This window comes from Rousettus aegyptiacus, unplaced genomic scaffold (assembly GCF_014176215.1).
Source record: "Rousettus aegyptiacus isolate mRouAeg1 unplaced genomic scaffold, mRouAeg1.p scaffold_m13_p_9, whole genome shotgun sequence".
In the NCBI taxonomy this organism is placed as follows: Eukaryota; Metazoa; Chordata; class Mammalia; order Chiroptera; family Pteropodidae; genus Rousettus; species Rousettus aegyptiacus.
The window spans coordinates 89,943,468-89,960,179 of NW_023416312.1; the positions used below are offsets into that span (position 1 = coordinate 89,943,468).

Below are 16,712 nucleotides of genomic sequence, written 5' to 3' on the forward strand. Positions count from 1 at the left end.
TACTGTTTAGAAGTGCATATTAAATTATGCTATTACTGTTGATTTTGCTTTCTTTCAGATGCAACATGTAGCATTAAGAATGGCAGGTGCAAGCAGTTTTGTAAAAACGGCGCTGATAACAAGGTGGTCTGTTCCTGTACTGAAGGATATCGACTTGCAGAAGACCAAAAGTCCTGTGAACCAGCAGGTCAAAAATCTAAATAAGTTTTTTTTAAAGCTCAGCAGATATATGCTCCATATCTACTTTTGAATCGTTAGCATTTTCACTAGCCTACATAATTATAATCCCTACTTGTTTCTACTTCCTTTTGAAATCATAGAAAAGATTAGTCACTTGAATTGGAAAAATTAATTTTCCAAATTGCATCATCATTTTAAATAGAAATTCTGTAAATGTCTTCAGTCTGAATTTTTTTGCGTCCAATTTTTTTCTCTGACTTTTATGTCATGAAGCAATCGATTTGCGGAATTTCTTTATACATATTTGTAATTGTTCTACTCAAATTAGTGTAGTGATCCTATACCATAAAAGATATATAAATGATTGACTGATATGCTTCTAGTACAAGGATGGTGAAATTTAAGTGTGATTCTGCCAGGGTGTGGCTGGTTTACTCTGAGAAAGGTATTTCCTATCCTTGGGTCTCAAGCTGATTAGCACAGTCAATCTACACAGCAGTGGACAGAACAGTGTTTCCCTGTCGTGTCAAATATGCCACCATGTTGACAGCTGACCGGTGTACTCAGAACATCACCAATCCATGCTCATATTGCTCTTCTCTGAAAATGAAAGCAGTAGAAACCTTCATAAAAATCATATCAATTGTATTTGATAAGTGAAGGGCCTTTTTGAAGCATTGTATAATTTCTTTTGCATTTCCAAAGCCTGCTATCTTATTAAATTTGTACATTAAATCATGCACCATTCTCTGTAACTGGGTTCGATACCTATCTCACAATGCAGCCAGCAGAGGAAATTAAAGAAAGGACCAAAAGCCAAGAGTATTCATTCATGCTGCAAGTTAAATGCAGAGTCTCTAATGCTTCAAGGGCCTGCCTGCCTGTCCATCTACTGGGTTCTTCACATACACAGCTTCAAAGGGAGCCTACCCTGGGAAGAAAATATAAACACATATATTTTTAACCTTAAAAACCTACCTTCAAGTATAGATAGATGGCATAGTAGCTAGACCCTCATAAAACTTTCTATGCTATGAGAGAAAAAAAAGAATTGAGAACTACCTCCAACTATTAAGTGTTATATTTGAATATAGCCTTAGCTGTAGCAGAATAAGTAGGCCAAATCTAAAATAAGCTTTTCTGCTTTTCAATAGTAATGGTTCCTTTTCTCTAGCCATTGTTGATGATTTATATTTATACATAAGTATTTTGAACTAATTTCCTGTTTCCCCAACCACATGCTGTCTTCATGACACTTTGCCTCAGCTGGTTGCTATAGAAATGTCTGTTATAAGGAATGTGGCTGGAAGGAAAGTGAGATATGAAAATGAAATGTGAGGTGATTTTGCTTGACTGCAAATTTCCATTCTGCTTGTCCCCAATGTATCAGTAGACAGTTTCTTTCTATAGGAAATAAACCAACCCAAGGCAAGAAAGTGGCTAGTTTCCAGATGGATATGGCTGCGATAATCATATTAATAATTTATTTGGTTAAGACTTGATAGCCAGGTAATTAAATCAGAATGATCTCCCCTCAACAGATACCTAAAATCCACCTTGGAATCCAGAAGGCATTCTAGTCTACAAAAGAAATCTTGTTAACCATCAGCAACAGGAGTCCCATTTACCTCACTCTAAAGTTACATGGCGCCAATCATCAGACTTCCATTCAGGGATAGTATTTGGGAATAAGATCTTTTAGTATAAATAAATAAATAGATACATACATACATACATACATACATACATACATACATACATACATAAAGTCAACTCATTAGGCATTATAAAAAGTCTTACAAAATTTGATTCTGCACCACTTATCCTATTTCCGTAAAGATGATGGATTCCTGGGCCAAATGTTTCTTTCAGAAATGGTTTGAAAACTCTTCATGAAAATAATACAATTATAGTGTGAGACTATAGTCATTGATTGGATTTTTAAAAATATTGATGGGCCTGCTGTTTAGAAGTGACAAGGATGGGCCTCATTTTCAATATTTGGAATACATGTTCTACTTTTCAATGAGAAATATGCTAATACTATTTTTTCCCCATTTTCTAGTGCCATTTCCATGTGGAAGAGTTTCTGTCCCACATGCATCTATGAAGTTCACCCGTTCTGAGTCTATATTTTCCAATATGGACTATGAAAATTCAACTGAAGATGAAACAAATTTGAATAACATCACTGAAAGCACTCAACCACTTAACGACTTCACTCGAGTTGTTGGTGGAGAAAATGCCAAACCAGGTCAATTCCCTTGGCAGGTACTCTCTATCAATGGTGTCTCAAAACTGGAGTTCAGTGGGCAAGGGGCAGGTCAGGTGAGAGGCTGAGGCTAGGACTCTAGACAGACCTATCAGGGTGAGGGAAGTGTTTAGGCAAGTTTCGACAGTATTCAATATGAGGAAGCCCCCATAGGTGGGGAGCTGGTGAAAGAGAAGTCCAGGGACAGCTACTATACAAGGTCAAGGAGAGTTTGGCATCAAGTAAAGAGCATAGCAGAATTCCAGACAAGCAATAGAGGAGGGCTAGAAAGCAAGGTCACAGGTACTGAGGTTCAGGGTACTACTTAAGCTTCAGTCCCCAGGAGAACTGGTGAGAGTCAGAAAGTCTCTAGGTCCAGAAAAACTAGATTTTTAAAAGGACTCAAGTAGGAAAGATTAAGGCAAGAGCTTGGCTGTTGGAACCAGGATACGAGATAGGAACTTGGTCCAAGGCTGTGGTTCTCAAAGTGTAGTAGCATCAGAATCACCTGGGTACTTGTTAGAAATGCAAATTTTCATCCTGCATCCCAGACCTACTGAATCAGAGTCTCTGGGGTTGAGGCCTAGCAATCTGTGTGCTATAAGCCCTTCAGGGAATTCTGATGCACCTTACAATTTGAAACCCACTGGACCAAGGAAGCAATCTTGTCACAGAAGCTAAGATCCAAGACGCCAAATAGTAGACTCATGGTACCTAGACCCAAATTCCTCCAGGGATGATTTGCAGACAGCCAACATAAGAATCACCTATGCACATTTTTGAACAACAAACAAAAGCTAAATTTGTAGCAAAACCTGGGTCGAAACTAGCTACAGATAAAGCATAAGTGATTCCATCAGAGAGAAGGAATAAGCCTGAGAGGCAAGGAGCCAGACTGGTCCTTATGTAAAGTTGTAACTACTAGCCACATGTGGCTTTTTAAATTTAACTTAAGTACCATTTAATCAAATTTAAAATTAATATATTCAGTCACACCTGCCACATTTCAAGTACGGAAGAGCCACATGTGGCTAATGGCTACCATATTGGATACAGATACAGAACACTTTCATCATTGTAGGAAGTTCTATTTGACAGTATTTATGAGTTGAATCTAACATAAAACTCCATAGTGACCACAATCATGTGGATGTGTAGTAATCTCAAGGACGCTTCACTATAAAACATTTTCTCTACTGAGGTCTAAACTTTTGTCACCAACAGCTTTAAAGAATTTTCAATCATCAAACAGGTAACAATTTAAGCCGGGATTAGGTAAATGTCCCCAGGTTTATCACCACTGGAATTTTGAGACTAGCTATGTGTCTATCTAGTATTCTTCAGATTGCCTGCCATTTGCCAATACAATCTGTGTAAGATATTGAACATATCCCTGGAAAAAAGGGATTTGGCAAAGATATTACTGAGAATGATACTGAAGAGTTGCAGATCATCACAACCAAAACTTTATGTTCGCCTTTCTTTTACCTTTGCTTTTAATAATATATGTTGGACTTGATCTTATGGCCAATAAAATATGCTATATGTTCCTTTACACCCCTCTGTCATCTACTTAAGCATCCTACCAGTGCTGCTTCCCTCACCCACCATGACCCCTTCCTTCACTCACTCCCATCTTTACTTTCTTTCATGACTTTTTACCTTCTCCATTGACTTCTTTTTGAACAATCCCTCTTGGGTCCAGCCACTCTAATTATGCTAATTCTATGTAACATCCATGTATCTAATTCTCTCTAATTTTACTATTCATGTTCTTGTGCATTTTCATTCATTCTGTATCCAGCTTCCATGGATAAGGTGGTTAGAACAAATGATTCTACTTTATAATTATTATCTTCCTTGGGCTTGTGGGACATAAAACGGTGCCTAGAGTGGAGTATCCAGTCACTCAGGGTATGTTATTTGCATAGAAGATGACTTTGCATTAAAAAAAAACCCTGAGGATTAATAATGAAAATCCCAGGATGCTTAGCATTGTCCCCTTGTCATTCCAGAAATGAAATGGCAAATACATTTAAATGAGAGTTTAAAAATGGAGTTTTATACAGTCTCAGTTGAGTCACATAATCTCTGTTCCCCACCCACTCCCTTTAAGCCAGATGCTTGCCAATGTTTTAACAATGCCAGTATTTCCTAATAGAAATTTTAATTAGCAAGTTAAGTTTTTCTCTTTTAAGCAGCAGAAACTATTAGATGAGGGTTGCAGTTGTACTATGAGGAAGACATAAATGATACACATTGTTTCAAATCAATCATGTCTTCCTCACTGCACACTTGTAGTTAGTGTGCCTGCTGTGTCTTTCATATTAAGCCTAGCAAAGATCATTTGGAATGTTCGAGATCACTCATCCACATGTGTGCACACATGTTCACTCCCTATTTTACCCATACAAAGTAAGATCACTAACTGGAAAGGTACAAAACTCTAGATTTTAGGGTTTTTTTTCCCAAAGGTGAAGAGCTGAGCTACTTTTTAGGATACTTGAGAAAGACCCAGTCATACTTCTGCATTATTTTTGTCCTCATCAGAAAACTCTCTCTCCATACCTACCTCTATCCACTTTCTCACGAAAGGTTAATGGTTTTCAAATATATGAGATAAATTGAGTGTACAAAAGTCCCTTTAAGACAAAGATGAAACAAATGAAACAAACCAGAATCTCTCATTTGCAGAAGAGCCAGCTCCACCCATCATGGTTAATCTACAGGGTGGAAATGCTTGATTTCATTGCAGATAAGACTGCAGCACACCTGCTGCAGCCAAAGCAACAAGAAAAAGCAAGCAACAGCTGGGGTTTCAGAGGCCAAATTATTCTACCTGTGGCTCTGAAATATGAAATACTGTTTTAACAGTGACACCTAGAAAAGAGTAATTCCAAATACTGATGCTTCATTAAAGGGGATGGGAGAAAAAGCGAAGAAATACCACAAAGAACATAGGGAGTTCACTTTCATCTGGGGTAATGAACAGTTGAACTGGAAAGGTTTACAGAAAAGGTTTAAGTGAGCTGTGTGCAAGAGCTAAAGGGCCACAGAGAAAGGGGGAAGATGACTTTGTCTTTGCGGATTTACGGGTGAAAGTTACAGGCAGGTTCTGCCCCGGTTATGAAAGTGTCTTCCAACCACAGGGTCGGTCACCTGGGCTGGGTAGCTTTGGGAGGAAATGCTGGTTGAACAAATGTTTGTCTAATTGTTGACTTGAAGAGCTGTTTTGTCACTGGGGACAGCAGTGGCCAGATAACCCCATCCAGGAGACGGTCGAGGGCATTGGTTCACCAGGGGTGAGATAGAATAGGCTAGCGGACAGCTTTGAGACCAGGAGGAGTGGTGCGTGCCTTCCACGGGGCCTGTCCGCTGTCGAGTTCATTTTTTACCTTATTCTAGGGCTTTCACCTCAGCTTCTCGGGTTGGGGGCAAGGGCCCCACAGTCACACCTCGATGCCGACAGGCGCTTCCCAGAGCCCCCTACAGTTCTGGCCCGCGTGGCCCCAAAGTCAAAGGTGCATACGGACTTGTCTGACTTCATGGACTGTCACTGTGATAGAAGGTCTGAGAGACTACTGGAACCGAGGGGGGTAGCGGAGGGAAGTGCAAGGCCGATTTCCTTCATTTCCTTTCCAGATGCCCAGTGGTGGGCTCAGAGCCCTTTGAGGAATTGGGGAAAGGAATCAAGGACTCTGCAGGGACACCTCAGGAGGGGAGAGAGGAAACTAAAGGATTAAGTGGACTATATAGGAACAGAAAGGATATTTCAAGGACTCAGTATATCCTTAGTGCAGTGGGAAACTAAAACCAGACTCGGATTTCATACAGCTACATAGGAAAGCAATGAAAAGTTTTGCACATTAGAGAAAAAAGGGAAATCGCAACGCCTATGCTATGAGACCACCCTCATCAAGAGCTTAAAGTGAGAGATCTGAGAAAGTGACATGCTGTTTAGGCTTTCTAAAGTTTCAATTTGGTTTTGGTCCCATGCCTTTGATTCTGTGTCAGCGGACAATTCTGAGCATGCGCAAACTTCCCCAAGAGCTCCTCCCACTTCTGCAGCATTTATGATCCCTCCGCCCCATACGCAAAGTACCTGGTCTTCTATTTTCTGTTTTATCATGGGAGGAATACAATGGAAGCCAAGTCATAAGCTTTCCTTATCCTTTATATTAGGTTGTATCATATGCAATTGCCAGTATTTAACTGTTTTAACTGACAAAATATGTCTTGAGAAACAGTCCCTTTATTCTTTTTTTCTGTTTGTGGCCTAAATAATCTTTGAAATGCCTCGGCATTTTCCGCAGTCTCAGCTTTCCTCAGCTTTGGCCTGAAGCTATCCTTAAAGGTACATAAGCGCTTAACCCGTACAGCCACCTACACAGACCCAATCCTTCACATTCTATTAGGACACGCCCCATGGCAGATGGCATGCAATTTACAATAGGTATGAACCAGAGCCTTTTACTTTTTGCAGGGGTGAGGGATTGGGAGAAAAATGTTACATGAAAATCCTAAAACTATAGAAATATCTTCAACTGGAAAAAGTAACCCTCTGTTTTTCTTAGCTCCGGTGATAGAGTTCTGATTAGGAGAAATAAAAAGATGACATGTGTAATCTCACCTGGACCCACAAAACTATTTTGGACAGAACATTTAGACTATTAGTCTCCAGGATGGTTTGATGAAATCAATTTCAATGATTAGTCTTATTTAACCAGTCATTAAAAACCAAAAGTGAGCATCACCCGTGTGCCCAGAAAAATTAAGTAGGGTTGAGAGTTGAGCAAATCATACCTGTGGGCATAACAAGCTATACATCATGTAGAAATGGTTTTGCTTTTTATATGGGAAATAATTAGTATGCAAACATAGAAAAAAATATTATTTTAAAGCTGCTGGTGGCTAGGTAGAGAGAATTATGATTTACTGAAATCACAGAGAAAAGTCAGGTTTAGGATGAAAGGTTAGGAAGTGAACAAGGCAACAGCTATTACTTTGGATTGGCGTTGTCGATGAAAAGCATCTGAACAGATATGTGACTGTGTATTTTGTAAATGCATGTGGATGTGTTAGGTGTGTATCTGTGTGTGTCTGAAAGGGAGAAAACAGTCTCCTGTTCTGACATGACAAACATGAAAATGTTTTGACAGGTCAGAACTCAGATGCCTTGCTCAGAACATATGCTTTCCTATTTTTCCCATCATTCTCCGAAGTGACAACTTACAAGAACCTGTCCTTGGCCAAGCAGGCAGCTCACTCTCAAATAGCTAATATTTAGATAGCTGTGATCCTGAGGTAGCCAAGTAAACATTCCCAAACCAAGTCGTTTGTAATATCTTTTAATGCAAATATATATTTAGGTCTTTTTCTTGGCAAAGATGTTTGCTAAAATTTCTAATACAAATCAGGGGTTGGCAAAGATTGTTTTTCAGGCTGAAAAGAACACAATCATGTTTCTCAGTCACTTATCAGAAAGCAGTAGAAGTTCCAGGCAGCAACTCTTTGGCACGAATCAGACTAGCTACATCACAATCTCCATGCCCACGGGCTATGGATATCATTCCGTCTGGCCTAACTAGTCCATTAAACTGAGAGATGTCTAATTCACTTCTAGTACAGAGGAGAAGCACCCTTTTATCATTGCATGTGACTTTTTAACTCCAGCTACTTGAACAGAGGTATTCAGTTGTACCCATTAGGAACAGTATAGAATAGTATTACCCAAATTTGCTTGGTATAGAAAAACACTTGGGGTCAAGGTCAACTTCATGAACTTGTGACCAGTGTACTTGCACAGGACCCTGCATTCAGAAGGGTCCCACATTAGGAGTTCAATGCTTTGCATTTATGTTTCAACTCAGATGAGACAATGGGACATGTAGGCTCTGGGTACTTGAAACCTCAAATCACTGCAGTAGCATCTCTCACCACCTTCAGGTGATGGACTCTTTATCTCCCACTCCCCTGTCCCTTGGTGCTTTGGCCAGCCCTGCCTCCCCCTCCGCATACTTGGCCAATGACCACTGTAACCCCCCAACCCATGGCACACTGGCATACTCCTCCTTTCATTCTTAATAGCTACCACTGTCACTCTCCTCCTGTGCAATCAAAGGGAAGAATGAGGTTGGGTGCACACACCATATGCCATCTTGGGAAGAGACTTGGCCACATGGCATCTCAGGACCAAAAATGTGTCATAGTACATTTGGAAAGTAAATGGTAGGGGTGAGCTTCTTGCCCATCTCCATTCTAGGTACTGAGCACACCCCGGCATAGAAGTTACAATCCCTTGAGTATCCCTCCTTTGTGGTTGATTGTTGCAGCAGGCCATTGGGAAAGAAAGATTGACTTACCCTTCCCACTGCTGGGACACAGGGCATCACTCTGGTGGCTGGCAGGAGGGGGAGATCTGGCAGCTGAAGTGTGTGTTTGTGCTTATATGCTAAATTGCGGAGTGTATCCTCTGGGCATCTGTCAGTATCTGCCCTCCCAGTAAATATTCCTCAGGCCCGAGGGAGCATGACATTAAATAGTAAAGTAAAAACCATGATAGGTTGCCAGAGACCACGGAAGGGAAGAGTTCCTTATTTTAGTGTCTTCAATGCCATTTTTTTCCTGCCTTTTTATTAGGTGGTCCCACATTTTCATTTTGTACTGAGCCCCACAAATTATATAGCCAGATCTGCCCAGAGTGAGCATTTTTAAAACATAAAGGTCACCAAGTCTTGGAAATTCTGAAACAAAATTTGTCAACCTTAATTACATATGTAAGGATTTTTAAGGGATCTTCATTTTCTCCCATCCCATTCACCGAATAATCTGATTAAGTCTGGGTGGGGCCCTAAATCTGCATTTTACAAGCATCCCAGATGGTTCTAATGTAATTGGTCCACTGACCACACTTAAATTACTGGGTGTTTAGGAGCATAGAATCTGAAGTCAGGCTGACTATGGTTTGTATCCTAGCTTCACTACTAACTTTAGGGGAGTTAATGTGCTTATCTGAACCTCAGCTCATCTATAAATGGAAATATTAATATCACTCCCCAAAGTATTGTATTAAATGTATGATAAAACACTTTGCCTAATGATTAATTCATAGTATGCAATCAATAAATCTTCAAAAAAATTAAGAGGATTGTTAAGTCCAGGTGATGGATATTCTGATGTTTATTATACTATAATGTGAGTTTTCCTATATTTTTACAATTTTTCAAAATAAAAAGCAACAACTAGAATGAAAGGAAGAACTAGAGTATGGAAAAGAGGATCAGAAGCTTGCAACAAGTCAGCCCCATGGGTCTCTAGGTAGGAAGGAGGCTGCTGGTTCAGTATATCTAGGACTTAGTAGCTGTTCAGTAAATTGAATTCAGGACAAAAAGAATCTTCACTAGAACATGCCCCAAGGACCTTCTTACACTACCACTAAAAGGAAGTTCATGAATGGTCTTACTCCTGGGGCTACATGTGCTTTAATAAGAGGGCATTTGTTCACAAAAGCTAGTCAGCACACCCACAACAGTTTACCAAATGTTGAGTATGCCCTCTAGCGTTCACTATCTCAGCTTTCATATCAAAGAGGTCTATCAAGGCACTTGATTACACTGGAATTGATCTCTAAATTGATCTAGACATTGAGGTGGTAAAAATATTCATTGTCCATTCTGATTATGCAATGAATGTGCGGAGCAAAGACTGGTTTGGCTTCTTATTTAATAAAGCCCAGGCTCAAAACAGCACCCAAACGCCTTTGTCCAATTTGCCCCCAAAATATGACATAGCTAAATAGACCTTTTAGGACAAAGGTAACTGACATATCCAGGCAAAGGCAGTCAAATATGGTTACTGACAATGGAAGGAATACACAAGTCCCGCTGTTCCTTGTTGCCTGGATGGCCATAAGCACAGCCCTATGGAGGCCATAAGTCTCATTTAATAACATTACATTCTGGAATGGCCTTGAAAAGACCTCCTGAAAAAAAAATCTGTAGTTTTTTTCTCTTCAAGTAACCTGTTGCAAAAAGATTTTGACATGCAGGGACAGGAGACTTGATAATAACTATTGATCTTGAGGAGTCGTCAGTTAATTTCTGAATGTACAACTCATGCCATCAGAGAATCTGACTCACCTGGAAAAGGAAACTGAGGTCCCCAAATCATCAAAAGAAGCCATTTCCTCATATTTGTCTCATCTAGAGCTCCACCCAGCTCTCACTGCATGTGAGACAGTCACAGAAATGGCTTTTTTGATTGTGCTCCAGAAACACTAATTCATCCACAAAGCTGACACTTTCCAGAAACATTCCAGTTCTGCCAGCACCTAGAAGCCAACATTTTTCCCACTCCTATAAAGAGCATACATATTTATTTTGTTCTGAATCAAATAGATTATGTAATAAGATTCATGATTTTTTTCCCTACAGGTCCTTTTGAATGGTAAAATTGATGCATTCTGTGGAGGTTCCATCATTAATGAAAAATGGGTCGTAACTGCAGCCCACTGTATCGAACCTGGTGTTCATATTACTGTTGTCGCAGGTAAATAAACAAAAAAGTATAGTAGTCTGCAGCATCACTAGGTCTTCTGTATGACTGGTATGTCATATTTTACTAAGGTCTGATAAGATCATTGCTAAATAAATTGGACTTGTAGTAGAGGGGCCCTATTTTCAAAACCCAACTTGTTCCAGTCTCCAAACCCCACAGAGTTCTTTTGGTGTACTTTTGGTATTGACACTCACATTAGTGGAGAACAATTATTACTATCTTCATTTCCACGCCAGACTGATCCTTCCCAAAAGCTCTATCATATCACTGATCTTTGTATCGCTGGTGCCTGGCACAACCTGTAGAGGGCCCTCAGCTAACATTTGAATGAAAGACCAAAAGAATCTGTGCCCCCTCAAAGGGGTCCAAATACCTGAAATCGGGAAAGTCTAGGATAATTCATGACAAACAGATTCATCATCAGCTGTGAACAATGTAAGACTTCTAACAGCAAGGGTGAATGGAACCATCTCTATGATGGATCCTTAATCACTTTTTGGTCTGTGAAGTATGTACTGGCCCTCATTCCATTTCCCTCAAATTATATCAAGTTAAGATTGAGATCTTTGACACTTGGCTGCCAGTTCATTCAGCGATGCTGAGTGAACACTTTAAAAATCTCTTTCTATGAAAGACTATTTGTGACTGAAAATAAATTTCTTTTCAATGGGTGAAACGCTGTTTAAGTAATACCAGTTAAGTAAGTGATGCTAGGTAGACGCTTGGAAAATGTGTTTCTTTATGGGAAAGACAGTGACTGAAAAAGAAATTTATTTTCAATAGGTGAACATAACATTGAAAAGGAGGAACATACAGAGCAAAAGCGAAATGTGATTCGCGCTATTCCTCACCACAGCTACAACGCAACTATTAATAAATACAGCCATGACATTGCTCTTCTGGAACTCGATGAACCCTTAACGCTAAACAGCTACGTAACACCTATTTGCATTGCTGACAGAGAATACACAAACATTTTCCTCAAATTTGGGTCTGGCTATGTGAGTGGCTGGGGAAGAGTCTTCAACAGAGGGAGATCAGCTACAGTTCTTCAGTATCTTCAAGTTCCACTTGTTGACCGAGCCACATGTCTCCGCTCCACAAAGTTCACCATCTATAATAATATGTTCTGTGCCGGCTTCCGTGAGGGAGGTAAAGATTCATGCCAAGGAGATAGTGGGGGGCCCCATGTTACTGAAGTGGAAGGCATCAGTTTTTTAACGGGAATTATTAGCTGGGGTGAAGAGTGTGCAGTGAAAGGAAAATATGGAATATATACCAAGGTATCCAAGTATGTCAACTGGATTAAGGAAAAAACAAAGCTCACTTAAAGAAAAAATGTATTTGCAAGATTGACATATTTGGGATTGAAAATGAACAAGGCCCTTAACTAACTAATCACTTTCCTATATCTTTAGATTTGAATATATACATTCTACAAAGATAGTTTTTTACTCTTTATGAGGAGAAATTTATTTAGAATTCATATTTTACTAGAATAAATAGACTATAAAATGTAATCACTAGAGAAATACACCGTAGTAGGAATTCGTGACCATTCCTATAGGTCTGGCCCTTGACAAATTTGTGAAGTTAACTTCTTGATATTGCCCATCAAGCTTCTCCACTGAGGTAACTCCCTGATTCTCCCTCCTCAGCAGCATTCCATGTTCCAGATATTTCTTGCCTCTCCCACCAAAACATCAAACTTCATTAGATGTGTATCAAGGGTATTTGGTTTAGTACATCACAAGACCAGCACCACACATATAAAGGAAGAACATGGGAGCAGCTGACAAGTTAAAGCTCATCACTACTTTTTCTGTATCCCCATTTTTGCATCCTTTATCTCTTTCAACTTCTAATCTCCAAATAAGTTCTTCTCTTTCTCTTTCCCTCTCTCCTGTTTTTTGTACCCAGGCTTAAAGGAGGGAAGGGGAGAATTATACTGTTTTACTGGTGTACATAATTATATATGTCTGTCAAACCCAGACTAGCTTTCAGTTTGGTCTTGGACATGCTTTTTAGAGCTTGGGAATGAAGTAAAGGTCTGAAGAACTTGGAGGAGAAGTTCCTCTCAGAGCATCACGTTATTAAAATATATAATGAGAGGAATTACCTATCAGAATAGTTCCCTAAGAGTCTGTAATCATTTTGTTATGGAGGTCTGACTAGAGATGGTTCCATGAGGCAAACTGACATATCACATAACTAGGAAAGCTGACATCAACCTGGGTGCATCGTCCCCCATCTGAAAAAAAAAGGTTAACAGAAGAACAGTTTTCAATCTAGAACTAATAGAGTCTGCAAGAAAGAACTTGTCTGTGTGTCTCCAGTGACCAGGGCTAAGGAAGGAGTTGCCCAGATGAGAGAACATGAGCATCATGTCTCTTTACCTAGTGTAGCCCACAGTGGACAAGGGTGCACCAGGCTCACAGACATGAGTCATTCAAATGAGCCAACTAACTCTCCCTTTTCTGGTTTCAAACTCACCAAGCAACTTTTTAATTATAATTAGACCTTCTATATTGAATTTTATAGAGGGTTGCTGACCAGCCAACACATGTACTTAAATCTGTTAGAATATTTCCCTTTATGAATTAATAAACTGGTGTTCTGGTTCATTCCTCGGCTTTCAGTGAATTTGGTTGATCTGAACTGGCCACTCTGTATGTGATTATGTGTGGAACTACTGACAAAATCATCTTTGGGACCACTTTGACCCCACTGAGCTGCTGCTTTCCCTAGTCCTACCCTCACCCCCAGCCTCACTACTGCTGATTTCTTTCAAGTCACTCTAGGTAATACATTTTTACTTTAGCCTTTTAAACATGTTTCAATAAATTTATTTTTCAATTTCCCAAAAAGTGTTTCTTTTTGAATGATTCACAAAGAAGGATCCCCAACATTACATTCAGCAGAACAATCAGAGGTATGTGTTCAAATGCAATACAACACATCAAAAATTTGGTGCTCTGTTATCACCCAATTTTCATGTGAGGCAATGTGGATCCACCTGAGACAGAACTGAGTTTAAATAGCTATTAATATGGTCTTGCATAAGTCACACCACACTTTGGGCTTTGATTTCCCCATTTGTCTAACAGGAGAGTTTGACAGGATGCTACAAAGGCCCTTGTTGACCTTGATAGTCTGTGATTTCATTCCTTTATTCAAAAACTAGTCAACAGGGGGATTACTGTGTGCCAAACACCAATAATGTTAATTAAATTTGAATCCATATTTATATATATTTAAGAATTAACTAAAATAATGCATATAAATTGCTTTGTCATTACTACATTACTTTGTCAGTACTACATTACTACACAGAAGATGCTCAATAAATGTTAGTTGAATTGGAATCCACGTTTTTTCCAGAGTAGGAACGAGTCTTGTATTGAGTGTCATGAAAGGAGGCCATACTGAAATAAAAATGAATGGGATTGAGGTTGAGCAAATGAAAGGAATCAGTTCTGCTATTGTTGGCTGGAGGGAGGGAGAGCAAGAAAGGACACTGTAATTGTTTGCCTTAGGTTTAAGGAGGATGCTAATTCATGCATGGAAACATGTTACTTCAAATTTGAACGACTTAAGGTCTGTAGTCCCAGTGCTCTGCAATTGGTAAAAATGAGCCACAGTGGCCCCGTTGCCACGGAGACCACCCCAACAAAGGCTGCAGTGGGGGCATGGCCTTACGCTTTCTGTGATTGGTCTTCCCTATGGCAGAAGGAGGAGCTCCTGAGCCCACAGATCTCCAAGCCACAGTTATCCTTTTTACCATCAGCTGGAAAATGACTGAATTGATCATGAACCACCTGCAGCATGTTGCTACTATTAAACATGTAAGTCCTTTAAGCCCACCTAACAGCCAGTGGCTTCAGAGCCGGCCTTTCACTAGATTCTACCTAGAGCTTTTGCAATTGCCATATAAGAGTCATTAGTGCTTTCAAAATCACTGTAGCAACTTAACCTAAATGGGTTGAAACATGCTGCTCCAATATTGAAAGTGACAGATTAAAATAGAACTCTTGCTGAGCGAAGAAAAGTGTGTTAATGCAGTGCAGTCCTTTTAACTTGTTTAAGTATAACTGTTTCTGGTTCTTTTGAATATTAGTCGCTTCATGGTGACATGAACTAAGTACAATCCAATTTTCTCTGCCAAGGGAAAAAAAGAGTTTTCTTCCTGATTCTCCTGAACCATGACAGACCAGTTGACAAAATTGCTTAATTTCGTGAGTGCTCATAGTCCAGTCTAAGAATGTCAGAGCTGCAAGGGCTCTACACATCATGCAAACCACTCTGTCCATTTAACAGATGAGGGAATTGAGGCCAATTTAAGGCCAGGCCCAAAGTAACACAGTGGCAGAGCCAGGACTAGAACTCAGGTCTCCCACTCCATACTATGAAAGTATAGTATTTTCAGTTGGAGCACTGTCTAGATGTTTAGAGCAGCTGTGGAATTGTGTGTTGATGTCAATCGTGTCAGCAAACCTGGGACTGAAAACTGCCTGGAATTCTTACCAGTGATGCTCTAGTTGACAAACAGGTGACCAAATCAAGAAGACTAACAGCCTAGAAAGCAGAGTGGCAGTCAAATGACAAACTGGAGCTGCAGTCTCTGTCTTATAGCAGGCATTCAGTAAAAACATGTGCAATGAACCTGTGCTGCTGCTGTTTGGTTTATATCCCAGCTGTAAGCACTATGCCTTCCAGATGTGACATTTGACTTCTAGATTAAGTTCATCAGTGTCATCTGGCACACAGTCATTCCAGCAACATTTCAACTCACTTCATTGCAGCTCTGCTGGGTAAGACATATGTGACACACCGAGACAGCAGGCTACTCCAGAAGCTGTTGTTCAAAGGTTTAAGGAAGGCTTCAAAGGCCCACTGAAGCTGAGACTCTGACAATGCAGTGCAGACATGGGTGACTGGGAAACAGACTTCAGCAGCTGACAGGCCTGTCTGAGCAAAGCGCTCAGGAATCAGTGCTCTTTTTGAATCTGAAGCTTATGCCATCTTGAAATCTCATGAATAAAGCCACACAAATCAACACATTCTGCAAACCATGGAGGCTGTTGAAGGAGTCACAGCGGGCAAAAGACTGTGACACCCCTACCCTTTTCAACCAGTCCAAGTACAGAGATCACTCTTTTCTCTAACAGTACTTTCAAGGCAGACCTTTTTCACCTTTTCCTCAAGGTTATGGCTTGCCTTGAGATTTCCAGAGTTCATCTTAACCTCTAGTATGGGTAAAGGCATTAGAAGAGAAGAACAGCAGGCAGACTCTTTCTTATACATACAAAGAGACAATGACTTCTGGAACAGGACCAATTTTTCTCCACACCCTCACAGGGCAGTAGGATTTTGAACTCCTGGCCAGATCATTTCACACTGGTAGGAGAGTTACCTTCTTGGTTGATAGAAGAATGGAACAAGAATAAGAACAGGGATATTCCTGATTCCAAAGACTTCATTTCAAAAGGTTGCTTCGCTGCAATATTAAATAGATGAGATCTTAATCTGGAAAAAGTGCCAACATAGTAGTTCTCCTGGATGATGTCACTCTTAAACTTTTAGAAATGTAGTATATAGCTTCTGCAGATCAATAACTGTGAAGTGGCTTAAGTGCTGACCTCATAAAGAAAAAGGGGTCTGATGATTTACACATTACATGCTTTAGTAAAGATGTATATGTACAAATCTATTTTCTTCTTGGAAT

General features: G+C 39.9%; 1 protein-coding gene across 1 annotated transcript in view; it reads left to right on the forward strand.

Moving 5' to 3' along the window:
• F9 (coagulation factor IX) overlaps positions 1 to 13,854 on the forward strand; it is a 29,263-nt gene extending 15,409 nt beyond the window's left edge. Inside the window, exons 5-8 of the mRNA XM_016131163.2 lie at positions 59 to 187; positions 2,246 to 2,451; positions 10,864 to 10,978; positions 11,771 to 13,854. Coding sequence (XP_015986649.1) covers positions 59 to 187; positions 2,246 to 2,451; positions 10,864 to 10,978; positions 11,771 to 12,318 — 998 coding nt within the window. The 3' untranslated portion in view covers positions 12,319 to 13,854. The remainder of the gene's footprint in view (positions 1 to 58; positions 188 to 2,245; positions 2,452 to 10,863; positions 10,979 to 11,770) is intronic.
• Positions 13,855 to 16,712: the final 2,858 nt, after the last annotated feature.